The sequence below is a fragment of the Momordica charantia genome (assembly GCF_013281855.1).
Source record: "Momordica charantia cultivar OHB3-1 chromosome 10 unlocalized genomic scaffold, Mcharantia_2.0 BLBB01000010.1, whole genome shotgun sequence".
Lineage (NCBI taxonomy): Eukaryota > Viridiplantae > Streptophyta > Magnoliopsida > Cucurbitales > Cucurbitaceae > Momordica > Momordica charantia.
In genome coordinates, this window is record NW_028275158.1 from 8,548,840 (window position 1) to 8,568,297 (window position 19,458).

At 32.6% G+C, this 19,458-nt stretch overlaps 3 protein-coding genes across 3 annotated transcripts; 1 reads left to right on the forward strand and 2 right to left on the reverse strand.

Moving 5' to 3' along the window:
• Positions 1-5,194: 5,194 nt before the first annotated feature.
• On the reverse strand, positions 5,195-6,035 carry LOC111012869 (Calcium-binding EF-hand family protein). The gene has a single exon (XM_022287168.2). It carries the CDS (start codon positions 5,666-5,668, stop codon positions 5,300-5,302), a length of 369 nt encoding a protein of 122 aa, XP_022142860.1. The 5' UTR covers positions 5,669-6,035; the 3' UTR covers positions 5,195-5,299.
• Positions 6,036-9,919: 3,884 nt separating this feature from the next.
• Positions 9,920-13,556, forward strand: LOC111012849 (G-type lectin S-receptor-like serine/threonine-protein kinase At4g27290). Its single transcript, XM_022287130.2, has 7 exons — positions 9,920-11,222; positions 11,345-11,482; positions 11,950-12,080; positions 12,163-12,373; positions 12,500-12,737; positions 12,821-12,968; positions 13,061-13,556. Exons 1-7 carry the CDS (start codon positions 9,941-9,943, stop codon positions 13,364-13,366), a joined length of 2,454 nt encoding a protein of 817 aa, XP_022142822.1. The 5' UTR covers positions 9,920-9,940; the 3' UTR covers positions 13,367-13,556.
• A 3,682-nt stretch (positions 13,557-17,238) lies between these two features.
• LOC111012850 (putative histone H2A.1) lies at positions 17,239-17,965 on the reverse strand. The gene is made up of 2 exons (XM_022287131.2): positions 17,696-17,965; positions 17,239-17,585 (listed from the first exon to the last, which is right to left on the reverse strand). The coding sequence occupies exons 1-2, from the start codon at positions 17,882-17,884 to the stop codon at positions 17,370-17,372; spliced, it is 405 nt and encodes a 134-aa protein (XP_022142823.1). The 5' UTR covers positions 17,885-17,965; the 3' UTR covers positions 17,239-17,369.
• Positions 17,966-19,458: the final 1,493 nt, after the last annotated feature.

Below are 19,458 nucleotides of genomic sequence, written 5' to 3' on the forward strand. Positions count from 1 at the left end.
GGGATCCTGAGGAGGATATCATTCGGAATTTTAAACCCCCGACGGAGGGGTCCGAGATAGTGTTTGGCCATTTTAGAAGGGTATTCCAAACCCTGGCCCGAGGTGGAAGTGTCACTGTCCTCTCCATCGTCCGAAAACCTAAAGTTTTCTATATCTTCCAGCTCGGACTCTAACCTAAGAGCTAGGGGCCTCCGTAGAATCACTTGGTTTGGGGGGCGAACTACTTATAGTCCGACCTGCGCTGCCTAGGCTATCACTACCGGAAGGGGAAGACAAGAAAACTACCATATTTGAAAGAAGAATAAAAACAAGGAAAAGTGACTGACCTACGAAAGGGTTCGAGCTGGTTTCAGATCGAACTCCAGAAATTCAGGGAACATGAGGTTTGACCTGAAGTCTCAGAACTATTTATAGCTAATCGGAAAATCCTCTACGACGTACACGTGTAATAAACGAGTGGCCAGGATCACCTCGAAATTTGTAACGGCGAAGTACTCAAGTGCTCCGACAACCTGGCAGATCGAAACGTCTTCCGCAACGGTCATATTCTCCTTACGAATTAAAAGTCGTCACGTGTCCAAAATCAAATCTATCAATTTCTCTGCCAGGTCGAGATCGAACCTGACAAAGAGGGGGCCAATGTTTGGGGGTAAAAATACCTTGGACACGTGGAGGACGCTTATTGGTGTTTAAGAATTAAAGTTTCCCAGCTCCACCTCGAACCTGCCGAAGAGGTTGGGTTCGTCCATGGGGAAAAGGTTAAGTGTACGTGCCGAAGTTCGATCTGATGGAGGTCCGACCTACTTGGAACCCGACAGGTCCGATATGGGAAAAAACATATAACCGCCGGTCGTGAGTACTGTCGGATCCCCCACCTATAAATAGAGGGCCTCATTTCACGCTCAAGTAGAGAATCTGACCTCGAACTAAATACGAAGTCCAACTTATACTGACTTGAGCGTCGGAGTGTTTACTCTCTTGTGCAGGTTCATTCTTGTGTTCAGGTCGAGCCGAAGATCGGGTTCAAGCTTGGTTCGTGAAGTATCATTGTGTAGACCTTTGCATAAACAGAATCAAACGGATAAAAACCAACCAAATTTATCCAAACCAAATTGATCGACTATTTCTAAAGTTTTATACTTCAAGAAATCTGAGCCGACTGAAAAATACGGTTCAAATGGACCAAGTTTACTTAATTTGATCGGTTTCATCAATTTCTGAGAAATTGGAAGGCGCGTGAGTTACATTTTTCTCTTCTCCAAGTCTCGTCTTTGCCCTAGTTTGTGGCAAGTCACATTGCTCAGTTTTTCAAGATGTATACGCATGGTTCACTTTAAATTACAATAAATATATAACAAAAATACAGATGAAAAATAAACTTTTAATTTTTACTCCACAACTTTTGTACCAAATAGTCCTTAAATTTTAATAAAATATATTCTAAACTCTTCAAGTTTGGGAAATATTTTTTAATAAAGTCTTCAAATGTCAATATTTTATTAGTGACATTGACACAAAAAAATAATAATAATAATAATAATAGACTTGAAAACTAATAATGGACCCTTTTTTTTTTTAATCACCTGCCATCCTTTTTAGTCAATACATCTCTGGAGATTGACAAAAATCTATATAAAAGAAATCTTCATTTGAAATGAGCCTGGTTTGAATATGAGAAACAAAAAAACTTCCTGTTTTTTTCTGATACGAAATAGAGAATAAATTTCTCACCTTGACGTAGAACTTTTTAGTTTATTATTTTTATTGAATTTCTTATTATTAAATTTGACAATAAAACTAATGTAATTCAATATATTAAAATTAATGTTTGTTTTAAGAAAAATATTGTGAAAAATTTGATCTCCAACCGAGAATTCTCCTGCCTCAATCCTAATTCTCTCCGATAGAATAAATTATGTAAAACAAATGTGTTTGGGAAATGATTTGTAATTGTTCTATCACAGTTGATTTGAACATAATACAACATGTGAGGTAGGATTTGGAATTCATGATTTTTTTTTGTGAGATATGTATCCATTACTGTCACTTTTGCTGGAATATAATGTTAAAGTAATTACATAAGGGTATGTGTGAGCAAAAGGAAATAATCAATAAATGCTAATTGATACACGTTTGAACAAACAAGGTTATGAAGATCTACATTCTTATAAAAACAAAAAACCCCTTAAAATTGGAGTGTGCAGAGTTATCTTCGAGTAGGGATGTTCATAAGACGGGTTCCATTTAATTCCCCATCCCAACGAAATTTCCCACGAAATTTTGTGGAGATCGGGGTGGGGATTCCCTACAGGGAATTCACGGGGGATCGGGTTCCCCGTGGGTATTCTCCCCCGTTTATTCTTTTACTTTTAAATTATTTTTCAATTAAACATTTTTCTTAAAATTTTTTTAATTAATTAATTAATTTTCAACGATAAAAACTTTATTTAGATGGTCTAATCCTCCTCTATATATTTGGTGGGTAGAGAAGAATGTGGTTTTATTAGTATATGTAAGTATAGAAAGAATAATAAGATTTTGTAGTGTATATATATATGTGTGTGTGTGTATTAAACAAATACGAGGCAGGGCAGAAACAGGGAACACGGACAGGGAATTTCCCCGTTCCCGCCCCATTTAGGTAAGGGGGAAAATTTTTTCCCCATCGTACTCAGTGGGGAATTTAAACGGGGATTCTTCACCCCATTTAAGCGTATCCCTGCAGGGATGGGACCTCGTGGAGAAAATGAACATTCCTATCTTTGACTCTATTATGCTCCGTCTCGATATCATTTTTAAAGACACTCGATAACTTGGTAACGTTGATATGAGTTTGAAATTTTCTCGCCTCCATACTCATTTTAATTAATAAAATAAAGTTTTAAAAGTGAAATAGAATCATTATTATTCAAAGAGATTTGAAGTATTTTGATAGAATAAAATACGCATGAAAAAAATTTAACTTTTAGAGGCCATTTGTTTTTTAGAAATGCAGATGCCCGGCATCTTCAAATGCTTGAAATTTCAGATGTCCGTAATTTTAGATCTCCGACATCTTCGGATGGCTACATTTCTTTCGTAGGAAAATATATATGGATGTCCGGGAATATCTGGATAGCTATGTTTGTTTTGTAGGATTTATTCATGGGAATATTCTAAATTTATATAATGATCCAAAAACAACCTTACTAATATTCATATAATTTATACATTAATATAATATAATTTACATTTATATAATAGATTTTCTTAAAATTAATTTAATATTTTAGGTTTTTTATATTAATTTCGTATAATGTATATTTTTGTATGTTATCACTTATCGGCATAATTCATATTAATATAAGACTTTTTAAAAAGTAATTAATATTGAATATATATTTCATTTTCAACTTTAATATTTTAAAAAATATATAATTATATAATTAATGTTATATGGGATAAAATTCATTTATTATATTATCAAATTATATTTTTTAAAAAGAAAAATATCAAAGGTAAGCTGATCGTTAAGAAAATGTTGCTTTAAAATTATGTATTTAAGATAATAGATATTATTCATAATAATCCATTTCAAATATTAAAAGTAAATGAAGATATTATATAATTTAATTGAAATTTTTTATATGTACGTGTAATACATAAATATACTTAATTGCTTATTAGTCAATTATTAATTTATGTAAACTATAAAATTACAAATAAAACCAAAGAAATTTGATAAAAAAAATTATGAAAAAATAACGAAAGGATAAAATGTCAACATAGGATGTCATCGACATGGGAATCATGGAAATTCATGTTTCAAAAGGGCATCCAAATCAACTCAGATATCTTTCAAATGGACATCCTAGGATACCCGAACATCTCGAGATACTCGAGTATCTTACATTACAACAAAACAAATATGGAAATCCAGATGTTCGTCTCACGGAATATTAAGGTTTTGATTGAAAGAATAAGGGAGAAAATTTTGTTGTAATTGCAAATAAACAAACAATATCCAACGCGCTAGGTGATAAACTCTTTGGATGCAATAGTTTCCAATTGATGAAGAATATTTATCAATATTTGTAAATATCTTTTTTTACCAATGGGTTGTTGACAGACTGACAAAATATTAAATTTCCATCAAGATTATCGATATTTGTATACACGACATCAACACAAATTTTAAAAATATGGACAAAATATTAGAAAGAACATCTACCAAGTATCACCATTGTGAAAATAATATTAATAATGAGAATTTTATACTTATTTAAAAATGGTAACACTAGGAAAAAAAGAAAAATGGCATTCAGCGACGAAATTTTTTCGTCGTTGATCTCAACTAGTGACGAAAATTGGAACAATGCAAGAATTATCGTTGGAGCAGTGTCACTATGGATCTCCAACGACAAAAAAAAAAACGTGCTTCACAATTCGTCGAAGAAAATAAATTTTCAAAATATATATGAATTACGGTTGAGCTACGCTCCATTTGGCATTGAAATAAATTTTTAATTCGGTTAATTTCCACTAATGGGGAGGGATTGGATTGAGAAAGCAATCTTAGTCGTGAAAGAAAAAAACTTCCTTCATCTAAGTCTCCATAAATATTTGAAATAAAAATCAGAATTTCTACCTAATTCGGGTCCTACTGAAATTAAAACTCTAATCTAGAAGAAACTTGAAACCTATGCCACCGAATTCAACTTTAAATATTTTTTCTTCCACGATTAAAGTCAAAATTTTCACTTCCTAAATATAGGAAATAGTTTAAAATATTTTGGAAATGTTTCAATCTCCTTCTTAATCTTTAAAATTGTCGATTTTACTTTTAATAGGTTTATTTTTCTCAATTAAATCCTTAATGTTTTATAGCTGTTATTTTACTCTTGTATAAAGCTATTCTCTAGAAACAAAATTGTTAAAATTTGTTAAAAGAAAAAATAATTATTATTGAGTTATTATTTTATGGCCAAATTATAAAAAAAAAAAATACCCCCAACTTTGCGTTTTATTCTAAAAATACGTTTTAATACTGCCATTGCCATAAAAGTATATAAAATGCGTCCAAATATGTTCATTTGTTTTAGAATCAAGATAGCTAGGTGAGGGTCGAGAAATATAAATTTTGATAATGAGTGCATTAATTATCTTTTTGTATGTTAAAAAAGTGATATCTCCCACTCAATTTTTAGACTAAAAATGGTCAAATCGTCAAATCATTTCCCTTTTTTTTTTTATTTTTTTCATCTAAGTATATTAATGCACTAAAATCAAGTGAAGAAAATGAGTAATTACAATCAATCAATTAACAAAAATCCCTAAACTCGTGGGTGAGGGCCTGGTCGAGGCAAAACAGTGACTCGTCCATCAACTCGGGGCTCAATCGGAACATAAGAACACAAAACTCCATCTGATTGAGAGCGCCATCGCCGTCGAAATCCCCCTCCCTCAACATCCCTCTGAGATCCTCGTCCGTCAGATCCCCCAGCCCCAGCGCCGCCGCGTTCCTCTTCAGGCTCTCGAAATCGATCACCCCCTTCTCTCTGTCCATCAGAAGGCTGAATCCGCTGCAGAGCTCGCCGATCAAGCCCTCGCCGCCCAGCCTCGCCGCCATCGTCGGCAGCCAGTCGTGGAACCCGGACTCGGGGACTTGGTTTGCGCCTGCGGCCGCCATCGGAATCTCAATTTCAGAAACTGCGTGCGATGGGAAATAAATAAAGAAGAATTAGGGCTTGGATTTGGGTTTGCGAGGAAGAAAGGGGAGAGGGAGAGGGGATATATATTGAAGAAGGTCAATGGGGTTTTCGGAGAAGGAGCGGCCATGGCCATGGGAGAGGGAGACAACTAAGATACAGATAATGAAGATGGATTTCGCTGATTCGATTTTGCAGGCTATGCGATTTCGAAGAAGCTCGTTTCAGGGGTACAATCGTCAGTTTACCACAAAGATGCTGTTCTGGGGAGGGTAGAATCGTCATTTTCTTTAGAAGGCATTAATGTGCACACAGGCCACAGCTAGCAATTATTTGGCTCATGTTTATGCATTTTATATTTTATTGAGATTCTGCAGATTAATTAAATCAAATGGATTTATTGAATTGTAAATTTGTTTTCAAAAATGAAATTTTTGAACTTTAAAATTTCTTTCAGATTCTAAGTTTAAAATTTTAAAATGCAAAATTACATTAATGGCAAGAAACTAGTTTTTATTTTAATGTTTAAAAATATAAAAATTATTTAAATAGTTAACATTTTTAATATAATTTGACTTTTTTATCCCGTACAATTTACCTCACCAATTTTATTTTGTTTCATGTTTATCTCAGACGTCTCAATAATTTTCATCATCCATTGATCTAGTTAGTGTGACTAAAAATATTATTCTTCTTTCTTTTCTCAAAGAAAAATAAATATTCATGAATTTTTCATCTTTTTTTTCCTGGACATAACCATGCATAAAAAGAAATAAAACTTTGTTTTAATTTCTTATTTGAATCATTGAAAAAGAAAATGATTACAGCAAATATGTCATCTCTTACACTTTTTGAATAAATTACTTATATATTGTAAGTAATCAAGTATTCTTTAAAATAACCATTATAAACATTGCATTAGAAAAAAGAAACTAAAAGTTGAATGTTCGATCAAATAATCTAACTAAAGATAAGAAAATACAAAACATGACTAAAGGAGAATAACGTGTCGAAAGGGAAAATTATCTTAAGTTTTGACGAAGAAAAAGTAGGGATAAAGAGTATTTTACCCTTTATATATAGTTGTGAAAAATAAAAGTTACGAAACTTTTGAAATTTCTTATTAATTATAATTAAAAATAACTTATAACAGTTTAATTAATTCATACAAACAAAGAGACAAAACTATACATATTCTAATTCTTTGTTCTAACATTTTAGAGGGAAAATTAATTTGAAAAAAAATGGGATTTGTAAAGTTGGAGATAAAATATTTTGAAAGAAATGAAAAAAAAAAATGGGAGAAGTGGCATGGAGAAAAAGAGAAAGAAAGAACGAGAGGGAAAATTTTATAGTGAATGACAAAATTATCCTCAAAATAAATATGAAAATGTTTAAATTAAAAAAGGTAAAATAGGAAGAAAAAGTTTCCATTTTATATATACAATAGATAATATTTCATGTTATAAATTCATTTGATTTTTGTTAAAATTAAAATAGGTTAAACATGATATATTATAAATTATATAATATTATAAAATAATAATTATACACAATTTTTAATATTAATAAATTAATTAATAATATTTTAGATTTAACTAAATATTTAGCAGTCAACTACTACTACTTTATAAATATATTACTAAATATACCTTCAACTTCTTTTAAATTGAGATTTAATTATCAAATAGGTTACCAAACACATTAAAAAACATTAAAAACATAAAAATATAACTCTCAGTTTTTGTTGAATCTCTTGTTTCATATTACCAACCTTATTATCTTGTTGTTTGCACAGGTTTAAACGTCTAGTACTAAATTGATGAAGCTTTAAAGAAAGGCAACACTAAAGTTAGGATTTTTATTGAAATTTGTGGGTTTTAGAATATTTATTCAACCATCCATTTGGAGGTTAATTTTGTGCAAGCTTAAATTTTGGTAAAATTAATAGACTTAATGAGATTTTTACCTTGATTTTGTTGACATTTTTTATAGTGCAATAAATTATATGGTGGTTTGAATCTTCTTCGAGAGAAGAAGTAGATAATAATTATTATTGAACTATGAGCCAATTATACGTATGTTTCATCTCACAATGGAGAAATCAAATGTTTAAAATAAGAAAAAGAGAACAATTCGAGAAATCAAATCTTAGAAGTGAAAAAAGTCAGGTGGACTGCAACTCTCAGAACTAGGTAGAGCCCACCAATGAGGACGAAGTTGTCGTTGCTGCAGAATTCCTCCACTGGCAAAAACAAGAAGAGAACACCAGTAGCTGGAGAAGTAATAAGATCTCCGCCAATGAGCTCATTCTTCTTCTGGACCTCGTTTTTCCAATGTTTTACACCGCTCTATTTCTTCCCTTCTTATATTAGTAATAAAAATTTAATTAAAATTTTAAAAGTTAAAATAAAAATTATATAAAAATATATATTTTAACGGGGACGCCCAAAGTTTCAAGCTGGGTGGGGATGGGGATCGCCTCGCCTCATCTTTCAAAATCAACCATCTCCCCCCTACAAATATCTTTCCTATCTTTACTCCCCCCACAAATCTCTTACAATAATTAATTACAATTCTAAAAAATCTAACTTTTAAGAAAAATATCCAACTTAAATAGTAAATTAAAAGTTTAATATGGAACACATGAAAATTGTACATAATTATATAAGATTTGTGCGAATTTAATTACACAAAAGTCAAGATTACAAAAATATCGGGCCAATATTTGATTAAATGCCCGAGATTTAATTGATAACAATAGGGGTCAATCCCAGTCCGAGATCCGCAATTTTCAGTTTTTTTTTAAATCTCGGGTATTGAATGCAATTTTCGCCCGACATTTATGAAATCTTAATTTTTTTTTTGTAATTAAATCCGAAAAAATCTCATGCATTTATTGTTGGATCATGCAAATCTTTTTTTCACCCTAATTCAGTTATGGGAGGATTTAATAGAGAGAAGATTGGTGGATAATTTTACTTAAAATAAACAAGGATATTTTGGTAATTTTATAAAGACAAAAAGTGGAAATAAGTCCCAAATTAGAACGGATCAAAAATTAGGTTTTTTTGAAAAAAGGTCAAAAATTCAAATGAGTTATATAATGGGGTTAGAAACCCCATTTCCACTCTTCCCTCAACCCTTACTATTTTTTTAAAATTTGAATCTAATAGGGATTCATTGAATCAATTACTTAATAAATGAATCCAAAAAAATCTGTTGATTAAATCCTCCAATAATTAAATTAGGGTGAAAAAAACATTTACATCTCCATGAATAAATGCATAAGATTTTTTAAGATTTAATTACAAAATTTTTTTTTTTAAATTTCATAAAATTCAAACCAAAATTACATGATTTAATTGACAACAAATAGGACTAGGAGGGGAGGAAAAAAAAACTGGACTGGATTGGTCTGTCCTGTCTAGGATAGCACAATCCCGAACTGGGATTGAACAAACTCGGATCGGGATCCAAACCAATCCAGTTTTTTTTTTTTTTTTGCTTTCTCTCCCCTCTTGGTCCTATTTGTTATCTATTAAATCTCAGACATTTAATGCAATATTTGACCCAAAATTTATGAAATCTTGATTTTTTCTTGTCATTAAATCCGGACAAATCTTATGTAACATGTACATTCAATTTTTCATATTAATTGAATATCTAATATTCCATTTTGTAATTTCAACTTTTTTTTTCGATTTTTTCCATATTAAATCTTTAATTAACTTTTTGAGTTAGATTTTTCAAGTTTAAAAGTTTTAGATTTTTTAAATTTATAATGCATTATTGAGAGAGATTTGTAGGGGAATAAATATTGAAAAGAAATTTGTTTTTTCTTATAACGAGGAGGGAGGGAGAGATTGTCGATTTTGAAACATAGTAGCACAGTAATTTCATCTTTAAAAATTATGAAACGGATAAAAAAAATATAAGGAGGGTGGGTCACAGTAGTGACTAGTCTATTCTAAAAAAGGTCAAAATTATTAAAAAAATCCCAATGTCCCCCTAAAAATAGCTTTTTTTTTAATATATATATGTGTGTAATTAGGGACTAAATTAGAAAAATGAAAAAAGAAAGAAAGGAAAAGGGACGGTAGGTGTTTACCATTATTGGCAACTTGGAAGTCCATTTCCTTCTAAAATAGCGTCAAATAAAGTGGGTATGGCCGCCAATCGCTCTACAGTGACTCCATTGAACTCGTAACCTTTTAACTCGGTGAGTATTAGACTTATGGCTGCCCTTCGATATGGACTCTCTCTCCTCAACACTCGTCGCTTTTAACTTTTTATTTTTTCTCTTCAGGTCTGCAGCTGCCATTGATTCCTTGACTGCTCAAAACCCATTTCTCAGCGACGGGCTTAGTTTGGTCTCCAGAAATGGAAACTTCGAATTGGGTTTCTTCAGTCCTGGTCCTCCCGGTGACCGTTACTTGGGAATTTGGTTCAAGAATCGGCGAGGTCCGACCTCCGTTTGGGTTGCCAACAGGCAAACCCCCATTAATGATTCGTCTGGTGTGCTGGTTATGAACGTTACAACGGGAAATCTCACACTCTATAGCCAGAATTTCACTGCCAATGTTTGGTCCGCCAGGTTATTGAGAAAAGTTCCCAATGGGGTGCTCCAGCTTTTGGACACTGGAAATCTCGTGCTGAGAAAGGGGGAAGATCTAGATCCCCAAAACTATTCTTGGCAAAGCTTTGATTACCCAACCGACACTCTCTTGCCTGGAATGAAGCTGGGTTGGGACTTGAGAAATAACATAGATAGAAGTTTGTCTGCTTGGAAGAATCCCAATGACCCATCTCCTGGAAACCTGAGTTGGAGGATGGAGCTTCATGAATATCCTGAGTCTATCATGTGGAAAGGTTCCCAAGAGTACTTCAGGCATGGCCCATGGAATGGTGTGCGCGTCACTAGTAGACCATTAGGCATAGCGCCAATTCTGAACTTCAACTTTGTTTCTAATGAGGATGAAGTTTACTACCAATACTCTGTTGTAAATAAGTCTCATACAGTGATGGTGGTGTTGAACCAATCCAATTACATGCGCATAATGTACTTGTGGTCTGCTAGTGAGAGACATTGGAGAGTTTACACTTCATTACCGAGAGATTTCTGTGACAATTATGCTCTGTGTGGCCCTTATGGATATTGTGATATAAGGGTCACTCCATCTTGTAAATGTCTAGATGGGTTTAAGCCAAGATCACCTGACAGTTGGAAGGCAGGGGAATTTGCGGATGGTTGTGAACGGAACAAACCGATGAATTGTCGTGATGAAATAGGATTTGCACCGTTCAACCAGCTGAAGTTGCCAGACACAAAGCATACTTGGGTCAACAGAAGCATGAATCTTGAAGAATGCAAGGCAGAATGCTCGAGGAACTGCTCTTGTATGGCTTGTGCAAATACAAATATCAGTGGTAGTGGAAGTGGCTGTGCCTTATGGATTGGTGATCTAATTGACTTAAAACTGATTCCGGACGCTGGACAAGATTTATATGTCAGGATGCTAGCATCAGAATTAGGTAAAGCTTATGTTAAATTTTTAGTGCTTCATACATAATAGTTCAACAAATTAACCATGATTTGGTTTCCTGATGTATTAATATATATACCAATTGTTTAACTTTTGCTTTGATGTGGAAAGTCAAGCATAGAGAGGCACATGAAACTGAAAGATTGAATCATAAGGTGAAGATTGCTTTGGTTGGGATTGCCACCGGTTTAGTTTTGGCAATCCTGTTCATAGGCGTATACATTTTCAAAAGGAGATCAACCTTCAAAGGTAATTATTTCTCGAACCACCATTGTATAAGACACATGCTGCCATTTTATCTTCATCATCTTCCTAGAATCCTATTATTCCAATGGATACTGATGAAGTGAAAGTCTGAAATAAGCCAAACACATATGCCAAAACTGAAACAATTTATGAGAAGATAGTTTAAAGATTGAAAATCGTGGTCGAAACAAAAGGTCACTTTTTTTGCTTGAATCTTTTTTCATGATAATTGTTTTCCGTCATGTATAATATGATCTTTAAATGAGCTGCCTAAACATTTTTCATCATAATTGTTTTGCATCGTGTTCATTGCATTATTCAACAATGAGCTAACGATTGAATCTTTTTTTTTGTTTTTTCTGTTTTTTCCTCATAAAGTTTCATTTGCCGGCTTCAATAGATTGAATCCATCTTAATTCAGTCAGTGTCTCTATGTAAATTTCAACATTGACAAAGCCTTCAAATTGCAGATGACCATGAGAAAATAGAAGCTAAAGACCTGGAGCTTCCCTTGTTTGATCTATCCCTGATAAATAGTGCCACAAATAACTTCTCACTTAATAATAAGCTAGGAGAAGGTGGCTTTGGGCCAGTATATAAGGTATTGTTCTGTATTAACTGGTTTGACCAACACTTCTTATTCTTTTCAAATCAGAAATGTTTAGGGAAATTTGAATTTTCAGGGTAAGCTTACAAATGGACAAGATATTGCAGTGAAGAGACTTTCACAGAGTTCTGGACAGGGAATGAATGAGTTCAAGAACGAAGTAATCCTAATTGCAAAACTTCAACATCGAAATCTAGTAAAGCTTCTTGGTTGCTGCATTCAAGGAGACGAGAAAATGCTAGTTTATGAGTACATGCCAAACAAAAGTTTGGACTTCTTTATATTTGGTAAGGATCCCTTAAAACTTCAATCTCTTAGTCTGCCACATTAATTGAAATATATGTTGTTTAACGTTGATCTTGTACTTTCAAATTGAATTTAGTTGGGCTGCTAAGTAAATATGAAATTGACAGATCGAACACAGCGTCTATTATTAGACTGGTCAAAACGGTATTGCATTATATGTGGAATCGCGAGAGGACTTGTGTATCTTCATCAGGATTCCAGATTGAGGATTATACATAGAGATTTAAAAGCAAGTAATGTTTTACTTGATATGGATATGAATCCAAAAATCTCAGATTTTGGTCTTGCTAGAACTTGTGGTGGGGATCAAACTGAAGGACACACGATAAGAGTGGTTGGAACTTAGTAAGGGATACTCGATGTTTTCCTCAAACATATTGTTTTTGTGCTTTGTCAATTCAAGTTTTTAAATTTCGTATTCTCCACAGCGGATATATGGCACCCGAATATGCTTTTGATGGACAATTCTCGATAAAATCTGATGTATTTAGTTATGGCATCTTGTTGTTGGAGATCATTAGTGGAAAAAGAAGCAGAGGTTTCTGCCACTTGAATGACCAAAATCTGATTGGATATGTAAGTCCCCAAAGTTTAACTGTTTATTAGCATTGTTCTATTCAAGATTCTTTGATTGGGAAAATGTATTTTCTTCATTTCTTGCATGATAGGCGTGGCGATTGTGGAAAGAGGGACATCCAGAAGAATTGATCGACGACGCCATTCGAGAAACGTGCATCTCTACGGAGGTTTTGAGATGTATCAATATCAGTTTGTTGTGTGTTCAACAACATCCCAATGATCGACCCACAATGGCATCGGTTGTTATGATGTTAGGCTGTGAAATTCCCTTATTGCAACCGAAACAACCAGGATTTTTTGCAGAAAATGAAGCCAGTGCAATGGGCGGTGGCTCGAGTAAAGATAAATCAACTTCGACCAACGAATTAACTATTACACTCCCAGATCCCCGGTAAGAACAATCACCAAAGAACCCTGCTTGATCAATATTAGCTTGAATGGAGTGATATACTAAAGGCTAGACTTTAGTTTCTATTATTATGAGTGTGCATATTTCACATTTGGAAGTGTATTTGTTTCTTTAAATATTTTGTTCAAGGAGATTGACAAACTGCAAATTAAATATTAAGATATTATTCTCCGACATTACTATTTAAAATTTTTTCTTTTGGTATTATATAACAAGTTAGGGGTAGATATTCAAATCTGCCATCTGTAATGAGTTATAGATGCCTAATCATTTGAGTTGTGCAAAGACGATATTATTTTAACGTTTGTGATTTTTTTTTTAACAAAATTATCTTCAATTAGAAAATGCAATGCATCCTTTATCATGTTGAAGTCTCTCAATTCAATTCCCTTCCCTCAAACCATCTCAAGGATGATTGAACCAAAAGAGTTATTTTGAAATGTATTCCGTTGATCTGTCTCATTAATTTTTTTACCTTGTTTGCCTTTATTTTATTCAATTGACCTACTTTTTTTGCACCACTGCAATTAAGTCCAATTAATCTATCATGCAGACATTTTCAAAATTGTGTTGACGATAAAGATGATATAGAACCTTAGTGCAAGTATATATAAGAACTCTTGATATAATTAGGATTCTTATAAAACAGGATACTAAAATTTCAAATTCAAGTTAGTATCAACCCAAAAGAATATAGCTAGAACCAACGAATTATTTTGATGATTAATGATTAATATCAAAAGCAGAGAAATTTTGTAACAAAAGATTAGAACCACTCTACAAGTAGATCAATGATACTTAAATTATTGTAGCATGTAAATGTCTTCAAAACAAATCCAAAAGTAATCTAAAGACAATTCAAGAGTTGTAACTTTTAATTATATCAATAACATAGCATCCACTAGTTGAAAAATAACCTTAAAGAGATAAATTAAATGTTTCAAATTAAAAATACAAAAAAAAAAAAAGACAAAAGAAGACACTGAATCAAAGAATTAAAGTCACGTGAAGTTTTGCTTGAAAGTAGTTTGAAGTAGTTTAAAGTGTTAATTGATGGCTGAACTGCACGAAATAAAGTTTGAGATACACTTAAGTTCATTTAGCTCTTTTAAATGAACGTAGAAGTTTGAAGAAGCTTCTTGGTTCTTGATCTTGTTATGGGACCTTGAGGCATGATAATGAATATTCTTTGATTCGCATCACTTGTAAAAATAAAATTGAAAGTTTAGAGATGTATGTTAAATTTTTTTTTATAGTTTAGAGATTCAAGTTAGAGGTTCGAGTCCTCGCCTCCACATATTTTGCAGCACAACAATACAAATGTAATTTCAAGATCAAAATCTTGTGGAACTTAATAATTCATAGTAGGATTTTAATTTTGGTATTTGCATGGTTTAAGGTGCCAATTAGTTTCTTTATGGATAATATTCATATTCGAATTATTTATTTTTAAATAAGGACTAAACAAGATTATTAACAATATTTTAATTCTTTGAGCTCAACCATACAAATGCAATGTGTTCAAAATCCCTACAGTGTGGAATGCTAATCCATGGTAGGATTTTGATTTTGATTCATAATGCATGTTTCTTTAATAATTTTATAAACAAGATTTTAATTTTATAGCCCAACGACATAAGTGGAGTTCTGTGATCATATGATAAAAAATACAAACATTTAAAGGAGAGACCTGAAGGGAACTCAAACGATGTAAAACTTGCCAATATACGATAAGATTCTGATTTTGAGAGTAAATTGTATTGGAGTGTTCATCCAACCTCCTCATAGATGATATTATCTACCCCTCACTTTGCTGGGACGGGTAGATGATAGGATGCTTAAGTTGTGCCAAACTTTGTTGGAATATCTTCCCCAGAGATTTTGGGAAACTCAAGGCGATTGAAGGCCTTGGATGAAAATTTTTACTAAGCCTTTAAACAAAATTTGAATTTGGTACTTCTATGTAATTTCTAAATTTTATTTATTTTTATTATTTAAAACTAATCCATATATATTTAGATATTTTTTCAGTACAACATAAATAAACTGTGAAGATTTGAACTTGTTGATGCAAAAATTTGGTCTCCTTACATCTAGCTAAATTTGCACAAATCTTTCTAAGTATGAAAGGGATTGACGTGACTTGCAAAATAGAATAGCACTAGGACCGGTATGGTTCTTGCCACACGGGCTCTGATACTTAAGTTGGTATCGGAGAATTCGAGTGTGGAGAGTAGGGTGTATTCGCGTACCTTTACGGTGTGGCTTCCTTATTTGTAGAGGTTGAATCCTAATCTCCCTAGGGTTTACAGAAGTCGAACCCTAGCATCTTTAGGAGATCTGAATTTCTTGACTCATGTGTTTCATTATGGGCCTAACATCGAATAGAGGGTCAAGATCGGACAGGGTTTTGGATTGGGTTGCACAAGAATCGAGGAAATCGAATGAGGGTTCTCGGCCATTTGGCCAAGAACACCTCGGCGCCAAAGCCTGGTCGACCTAGGTTGGCCCAAGTCTACGGTCTTTGATGCTTACCTGCGCACTTCTCTCCCGTCCTCTACTCCCTTTATGTCGCTTTCTCTGTTCTATATATTTCTTCCTATAACATAGCTCAAAGGAAATAAATAGATAACCGTTGAAGATTTGAACTTATAACTCAAAGGAAATAAGTAGATAACCGTTGAACTATCCTATATAATTTGAGTTTCAATATCAAACTTTCTTTAATTTTTATTATTTTTTTCATGTTACATTTTATTTACGGCCCCTTTTTTATATTGAAAATATAGTTTTAAAGTTTTTTTCGTATCAAGTTTTCGTGTACTTATTATCAAGATTTTAAATGTCAATTTCGACGAAAATGTCAAGATTTCAATTTTATAAAAATATTCGATAAAAATATCCATAAAATGTCAATGTCGATAAATATTTATGAAAAAATTATAAAAAATTTCAGTAATTCTAAATAAATTAAAAATAATTAATATTAACATGAGTGATATTTTGTTCATATTTTTTATATTTTATCATTTTTTTATAATATTATGAAAATATTAATTTACCATGTCGAACCTATTAATATATGAAAATATTCAATGGAGGGAGGGACGATGAGCTGAAAAAAAGTTTCACGCCGCTTATTTCCCAATCAGGTTTTCGTGGTTATGTTAGTTTACAGATTTTTTAAACCTAAAATTCAGACTAAAAAATAAGAAGAGAATTTTTTCCCAAAATACGAATATCTTATTTGTGTATTTACCCCTATTTATCTTATGCAATAAATTTCACAACTAATTCCACTACATAACCATTTCCTTCTTTTTAAAAAAAAAATTAAGCCCAGTATGCTTTATTTTATCTACTCAAATCTAAACTAAAATTTGAAATTAAAAAAATTCAAACATTATCTTTTAAAAAAGAACATCACATTTCATTAGGAAAAACCGTACAATTATGTCTTTTTTAAGTTATTAAATTTAAATTGAAGTATTTTATAAACAGCATAAAACAAAAATGTGGCAGAAGAATAAAATTTTCCAAAAATATATAATACAAATTAAGAAAAGTCATTTATGTTGTATTTCATGTTTAAAAATATATAGTAAGGGAAAATTCTCAATATATATTCAGGTGGAACAAATATACATCAACATATTAATAGCTGTTTTGTCCAAAAAAAAAAACCCTAAAATTCAAATATAAAAATAAACAATTTAAAAGTTAGAAACTATTCTTAATGGAATTTAGTAAAGTGAGAAGCCATTCATTTCTTAATTGCAGACTCGAAACAAGAAACCCAAAGAATTTCGAATCAATTTGTGAATCAACAATTCGAATCAAAGGAAAAGAAATCCACAATGAGTGAAGAAGATTGATCGTATTCACATCAGATCTCTGATTGAAGTTAAGAATACATTAATAAACTAACAAAGAAACAGAAAAAACCTAATTCTCAGATTGGAACAGCTGGAGCGCTTCTTCTCTTTAATTTAGGGTTCATCATCGCCACCGGACGCCTTGGAACTTCCAGTCTTCTTCGGCAATAGCAGATTGTGAATGTTCGGCATAACACCGCCATTCGCGATCGTCACGTCTCCGAGAAGCTTGCTCAACTCTTCATCGTTCCTCACAGCCAACTGGATATGGCGCGGCACGATTCTAGTCTTCTTGTTGTCTCTTGCGGCATTTCCAGCCAATTCAAGCACCTAAAAATTTCACAAAAAGTTCAGAGAAATCAGCGATTTACGCGGTTCGCAACTCGCAACAGAAGTTCAGTTGAAAACCTCAGACGAAAGAAGTGGAGAAAGTTACGTACCTCCGCTGCAAGGTATTCGAGGACGGCGGCGAGGTAAACCGGAGCTCCGGCGCCGACTCGCTCTGCGTATTTACCGGCTTTCAAGAAACGAGCGATACGGCCGACGGGGAATTGCAGGCCGGCCTTGCTACTCCTGGAGGTGGCCTTCTTGGAGGCTCCAGATCCCAGAGTTTTGCCTCTTCCCGCCATTGATTTATGGAAATTTTGGCGCAGAGAAAGGGGGAAATTCCAGAGAGCGAATATTTTGATTCAACAAAAGAAGATGACAGAAGTGAAGAAGCGTGTATGGACAATATATAAGGAACCCATTTTAAAGCAACCAATGGGGTGAGAGTACGCGGATCGTCACCACTACCTTTCGATTGCCGTTTGCCGGACGGCTCGGATTGCATCGTGGTTCGTTTCCCACCGCTTTCATTTTGTAGTGTATTTGGGTTGGGCCTTCCACCTTCATTTGGGCCTTCTTTTCGTTTTCCAAAGATTCATTTGAATGTGGGCTGGGCTTTGAGCTATTTGTCTCAGCAGCCAACTTCAAATCTAGCCTAATTTAGGTAAACTAAAAAAAAAAAAAATGCAAATATTACAAAATTCTCGAAAAGTATTATAATCACACTCATAAATTTTAAATTTCATCGATCTATCGAAATTGCCGCAATTAGACAATGTCCTTATAGTGTGGCTAATGAAATTTTACAAAATACATAAATCAAACTTAAATTATAAAAATGGTTGCGATCAAATCTTCGAAATAAAGGATTGTTACACTTCTACACAAAAATTTTTAATTCTAAGAATTAGAAAAATACTATATTAATCATGAAATTTTTATTTTAAATTCAATAACTATAATATTAAGTATGATATCAACTAAAACATAATTTGTGTAGAGATTTGTCTTTGAGCCATGGCATGAGTGGATTGATTCAAATCGATTTTTAGCTAATATAAAGTTGACTTATCGATTTAAGAAAAAGAAAAAATTATGCCCAAATTCATTTTCCAAATCAGAGTAATTAAAACCAGTAAAATCAACTACCAATTTTCTGTTAGGCGTTCAATTTAATTCTTAGAAAATCAATTTGGATTATATTTTCTTAAATCGATACACATCGATTTAATATTGAACTAAACAAAAAGGTTGATTTTAGCTAAAAATTAATATGAATTGACTCGCTTATATTCTACTCTAAAGAATACATTTTTGCCTAGGGTTATGACGTCTGAATTAATATTGTTATTAATGAATTTAAAATAATTTTTAATTGTTAATATTATAGTTCTCAAATTTTAAAAAAGTAAAAAACTTAGAGTTACACCCATCTTATAGTTCAAGAGTTTGATTGTAATAGCTAATATGAGTTTAGCTGTTAAAGCACATATCTAATTAGAAGGTAATTGTAAGTTTGAATCCTTACACTCTTTTCTCCCCCGATGTTCTTGTATTCAGGCCAAAAAAAAAAGTATTTGATTGATAAAAAAAATTCTAATGCAACTAGAACCCTTGATAGAATTAGAACCCTTATAAGACAGAATATTAAAATCTAAAATTCAAGTTGTATCATCCCAAGGAATAGCTAGAACAAATTACTTTGATGATCAATATTAAGAGTAGAAAAAACTTGTTTCTAAACTGATCCTAGCATACAAATCTAACACTCAAGAATTGCAAAAGAAAACAAGCTTTAGGCTTTTGAAGCAAAATTGCAACTTTCATTTAATCACAAAATTCTGAATTTCAACGGAACAAGCTAGACTATTTATAG